The sequence below is a fragment of the Carlito syrichta genome, unplaced genomic scaffold (genome assembly GCF_000164805.1).
Source record: "Carlito syrichta isolate Samal-C Ts95f unplaced genomic scaffold, Tarsius_syrichta-2.0.1 Scaffold305279, whole genome shotgun sequence".
NCBI lineage: Eukaryota > Metazoa > Chordata > Mammalia > Primates > Tarsiidae > Carlito > Carlito syrichta.
In genome coordinates, this window is record NW_007249375.1 from 346,453 (window position 1) to 352,452 (window position 6,000).

At 39.2% G+C, this 6,000-nt stretch overlaps 1 protein-coding gene across 4 annotated transcripts in view; it reads left to right on the forward strand.

Moving 5' to 3' along the window:
- Positions 1-6,000, forward strand: part of RNF111 (ring finger protein 111) — a 107,646-nt gene that overhangs the window by 89,666 nt on the left and 11,980 nt on the right. For all 4 annotated transcript variants that reach the window (XM_021714150.1, XM_021714148.1, XM_008061476.2 and 1 more), the window contains exons 8-9: positions 3,320-3,668; positions 5,354-5,479. In XM_021714150.1, coding sequence (XP_021569825.1) covers positions 3,320-3,668; positions 5,354-5,479 — 475 coding nt within the window. The remainder of the gene's footprint in view (positions 1-3,319; positions 3,669-5,353; positions 5,480-6,000) is intronic.

The window sequence follows — 6,000 nt, forward strand, 5'->3', positions numbered from 1 at the left end:
TTGGTGACAGATTGAGATGCCAACTCAAATAAATACATAGATAAAATTAAAAATTCTAATATGCTTTAATTCTCATGTGAAACATGTAGTTCTTGAACATTTTTCATTCAAAGTAACTAGGGAAAAATCAGCTGGGCATGGTAGCGCGCGCTTGTAGTTCCAGCTACTTGGAAGGCTGAGGTGGAAGGATCACCGGAGCCCAGTAGGTCGAGGCTGCGGTGGCCGGGAGCGGCCACTGCACTCCAGTCTCGAAGACAGAGTTGAGACTCCAACTCAAAAAAAAAAACCACACACAAAAAAACAAAGTAACTAGGGAAGTTAAAGTGATATAGTAGAGCACTGGCTTTAGATCTGAATTGACCTCCTAGCTCTGACTATTAGGGCTAGTTACTTAATCTCTCTGTCCTTACTTTTTTTCATTTGTAGAATGTGAATAATTCTCATTGGCTATTAATTGTGAAGCTTTCACCCAAGTGAATAATTTGTTGTTTTGCAAGTACATTGTTATGTATACCAGTAGTACTGATGCAATATGAATATGTGTCTTTACTTTTGAAGGGCTTATGGTCTTAATAAAGTGATAAAACAATTGTACTTGAACCACTATTATGTAAAAGTTTTGCTACCTCATTAATAAAATGTATTAATGAGATATGTAAAAAAGCCCAGGCTTTGTGAGCCTGTAGTCCTAGCTTCTGGGGAAGCTAAGGCAGGAGGAGCACTTGAGCTCAGGATTTTTAGGTTGCAGTGTACCATGATTGCATCTGTGAATAATCGCTACACTCGAGATTGGGCAGTATAGCAAGATCTCTTTAAAAAGATGTATGTGTAGCTGGGCTCGGTGGCTCAGCCTGTAATCCCAGTGCTTTGGGAGGCTGAGGTGAGTGGATTGCCTGAGTCCACAGGTTCGAGATGTGCCTGGGCAACTTGGCAAGACCTCATCTCTAAAATAAAATAAAAAATTAGCTGGGCGTGGTAGCGCGTGCCTGTAGTTCCAGCTACTTGGAAGGCTGAGGTGGAAGGATCACTGGAGCCCAGCAGGTCGAGGCTGTTGTGGCCAGGAGCGTGCCACTGCACTCCAGTCTGGGTGACAGAGTGAGACTCCAACTCAAAAAAAAAAAAAAAGATGTATGTGTGTTTATATGTATATATAATTATGTGTATATATATATGTACAGTTACTTATTAATCGTTAAGTGATAGATGTACACACTGTAAAGCTATAAGAATTAATGAGTAAATGGGACAGATAATAATATTGCATCTACAAGAGATGAATTTTTAGGAAGCAATATCAAGCACAATTGTAAAAAATTTTACTAGTGAGCACACAAATATACAAGGAAGAGGAATGGCCTATGGGAATGCAGAATATGTCATGCTTTTATAACGGTTAGCAATCTGTTTTATTTGGATAAACAGTAAACTAAAATGATGTCTGAGGCTGGTTATGGTGGTCCACACCTTGTAATCCTAGCATTTTAGAAGACTGAGGCAGGAGGATTACTTGAGCCCAGGAGTTGGAGAAGAGCCTGGGTAACATAGTAAGACCTTGTCTCTACAAAAAAATAAAATTAGCTGGCTGTAGTGGCATGTTTCTGTAGTCCCAGCTACTGGGGAGGCTGAGGCTGAGGTGGAAGAATTGCCAAATCCAGAAGGTTGAGGTGTGATCATGCCACTGGACTCCAGCCTAGGTGACAAAGTGAGACCCAGACTCAAAAGAAAAGGATGTCTGAATGGTTAAACTGATTCATTCTGAAATAAAACTTTCTGTTTTATAATATTTGTGGATATTGTCTTGCACAATGACTATAGAAATAGAAAACTTTTGAAGTGAAACTGGAAAAAATTGCTGTCAATGTGAGGAAGAATAGTTAACAATGATAAAACATAGTGACTTCTTTTTTTATGATCAAGAGGTACTGAACTTTGATTTAAACTTTTGTCTCACAACTTACATTGAGATTTAGTGAAAGTTTCTTGTCAGAACATGCTAACAAGGCATCCTCAGAAAACACTGCTGAGTGAGTTATGATTACCTCTCACCCTGCTGAAGGAAACAAAAGCATTAAAAATGGAAGAAAACCCTTCTGTAACGAAACTAGAGAATGGCTATTGCTTCATACCAAACTGCTAAGGACCTCTTCCTGTAAAATGAAATTTGGACGGAAATCTCAGGAGGAGACAGACAGGTTTTTGCATGTCAGATAGATGTGGGTCTCTCTTAGAGTGAGAGAGATGTATATTCCCTAGAGGGATTTTTCAACAGTCACTTTGAAAGATAAAGAATTGGAATGAAGAAGTGGAGGGAACCTTATTAAGGCTCACTTCCATGGCAAGTGTCTTGGGAGATATGTCTCCTTCATCTTTATGTAGCCCAGGAAGAATGATATGGACTTGGGGAGAGAGAGATGATTTGGAAGAAAACTCTATTATGACAAACACAAAGAATATTAATAAATCAATAAGAAAATAGTGAATAGCCAGGCGTGGTGGCTCATGCCTGTAATCCCAGCATGTTGGGAGGCGGAGGCGAGAGGATTACCTGAGCCAAGGGGTTCGAGACAAGCCTGGACAACTTGGTGAGACCTAGTCTGTGAAATAAGTCAAAAAATTAGCCAGGAGTGGTGGCGAGCACCTGTGTTTTCAGCTGCTTGGAAGGCTGAGGCAGAAGGATTGCCTGAGACCAGCAGACCGAGGCCGTGGTAGCCTGAGAAGATGAAATACAAGCAGTCAATAAATAAAAGATTTTTCTCAGATTGGCATTTATTTTTAAAATTTAGTGATAGTGTGGAGATCATCAGGCATTCATTCCTGTGTACTGTTGCCAGAAAAACAAATTATAACAACATTTTGGTAAGGATATTTTTGTCAGTGGGTATCTGAACTTAAATTATTTTTTCACACGCACAACTACTTATAGGAATTTATGCTACAAGTGATCTGTGAGTGTGTGTGTGTACAGTTTGTAAATGAAATAGAGTGACATAAGAGAGACCATTTACACATATTCATCACGGCATTTGGGTTACTTTCAATTCTTATCAGTGGGAATTCTTTAATAAGTGTTGGTACATTCTACAGTAGAATGTTGTAAAGCTGTGAATGAAGTAAAACTATATATATGTTGACAGGTGAAGATACCCATGCTTGTTCAAAGAAGAAAGCAGGTTGCTTGCGCAGACTTTGGCATTTATAAAGTATTCATAAAAATTAAATGTATGCTAATATATTCACAAGTACAATAGGAATATATAATAGCAATATATGTTCAAATGTATGGTACCTATGTAACATACTTGAAATATTTCTCTTGCAGATGCTTCTTTGACAAGGCCGCTTCATCATCAAGCTTCTGCCTGTCCCCACTCTCATGGAAACCCCCCTCCTCAGACTCAGCCTCCTCCTCAAGTGGATTATGTTATTCCTCATCCTGTACATGCTTTCCATTCTCAAATATCTTCTCACGCAGCATCTCACCCTGTGGCACCTCCACCTCCAACTCACTTAGCCAGTACAGCTGCACCAATCCCTCAGCATCTGCCTCCTACACACCAGCCCATTTCGCACCATATTCCAGCAACAGCACCTCCAGGACAGAGACTGCATCCTCATGAAGTGATGCAGAGAATGGAAGTTCAAAGGAGGAGGATGATGCAGCATCCAACGTATGTTTTTCATTTTTAAAAAGAAAATCACACTTACTTTTTCTTCTATTTCCATTGGTCTTTAATACTTTAAAATCTAACTGGGCATGGTGGCACACAGCTGTAGTCTCAGCTACTCTAGAGGCTGAAGCAGTAGGGATCACTTGAGGCTAGGAGTTGGAGTCTATCATGGGCAACGTAGAGAGATCCTTCTCTCTCCTAAAGGAAATGTAGCTGGGCATGATGGCATATTTCTATAGTCCCAGCTACTCAGGAGGCTGAGGCAGGAGGATCCCTTGAACCCAGGAGTTCAAGGCTGCAGTGAGCTATGATTCGGCCGTTTCACTCCAGCCTGGGGGACAGAGCAAGACCCCATTTGTAAAATAAATAAATAAAAATAAATAAATGATGTAACTATATCAGTATAGTTTAATTATATCTAGAATCTCTGGCTATGCTGCCATTCTAATATAGTTACCCTTTATATAAAAACTTACCAATTTAACAGTCATATTCTTCAGTAGCTAGCAAATTGTTCTGAATCACAAGAGTAAACATGCAAAATTTGCAAATGTATTAGAAACTAATAGAAAAGAATTAGACTGTAAAAATGAAACCCTGGGACTAAGCTGCTTTTGGTGCCATTTGTTAACTGACTTGATCAACTTGGATGCAGAGTAAAGAGTGTGAGTAGAGCTAAGTATCAGTTTCCTAGCTGTGTTAATGTGTATTATATGTGCTTTAATGAAAATGCATAAGGCTGGGCACAGTGGCTCACCTATAATCCCAGCACTTTGGGAGGCCATGGTGAGAGGATTATTGCCTGAGCGCACCGATTTGAGACCAGCCTGGGCAACTTGGCGAGATCTAATCTCTACAATAAATCAAGAAAAATTAGCTGGGCATGGTAGTACATGCCTGTAGTTCCAACTACTTGGAAGGCTGAGGGGGAAGGATTGCCTGAGCCCAGTAAGTCGAGGCTGTGGTGGCCATGAGTGTGGTGCCACTGCCTTCCAGCCTGAAAGACAGAGTGAGACTCCAACTCAAAAAAAAAAAAGAATGAAAAGATGCACAAGGCTAAAAATTTTTTCTCTTGAACTTTCATCCATTGACATGGTTGAATGCCTTTATAGTATGAGTGAACGAAGCACAAGAAAAGTTTCCATTTTTCCTGCTTTATTTATTTATTTTTTTATGGAGACAAGGTCTCACTATGTTGCCTAGACTGGTTTCGAGCTCCTGGGCCCACACAGTCCTCCTGCCTTGGCCTCCCTTCCAAAGTACTGGGGTTACTGATGTGAGCCACTGCGCCCAGCCCATTTTTCCTGCTTTATGTGTTTATATAAAATGTTTGTGCCTGCAGAATTTGCTTAGAGTGCTTAGCTTAAAATTTTTGAAACTTGTATTAAATTCCTATTTTTTTCTCTATAAAAATGTTGTAAAGAATGTAAACAAAATAATGTTAAAATTGTCTTTTCCCTTGGTTGATATCTGAATTGGAGGCATTGGAATAAATGAGCAGTTAGAATTTGTAGAGGAGGATATATATGGTTTCTTGATTTCTTATTATTAAATGATAATTTATTATAAAATTTTATGACTAATCTATAAATGTTTGTAATACTAATACTAGATGTGTTTGTACATTAAGAAATAACCAATTATTCAATTATTTCCAGTGGTCTTTTTGTGTTCTGTGTTTCCAGGCGGGCACATGAACGCCCCCCACCCCATCCACATAGGATGCATCCAAACTATGGTCATGGGCATCATATTCATGTGCCTCAGACTATGTCTTCACATCCTCGACAGGCTCCAGAGAGATCTGCCTGGTCAGTATCTTGTTTAATTTCAAAGCTGTGCTCACCAGCTTGTGGTAAATCTACCTGAAGAGCTGCGTTGTAATGCAGTGCCACGCAGAAGGATGATGTGGAGAAACCCAGTCCCCAGTTTAACTGGAGATACTATGCGTGAATAGAGGCCTAGAGAGGAAAGAGTGAGAGCTGGAGTTCTAGAGCAGGGAACCATTCCATGCAGTAGTAGAGCTTTATTTTGTAGGTTTTATTTCTAAAGGACAAATGATAATTATATATTTTGAGGGTACTGTGTGATGTTTTGATACATGTTTATTACATTTAGAATGATCAAATCAGGTTAATTAGCATATTAATCACCTCAAAATATTTTATCATTTCTTTGTGATAAGAAAATTTAAAATCTTGTCTTTTATCAATTTTGAAATATACAGTACATTATTATTAACCATAGTCACCATGCTGTGCAGTAGTACATCAGAACTTACTCCTGGCTAACTGAAACTTTTTACTTGTTGACCAACATCTCCTTTTTTTTT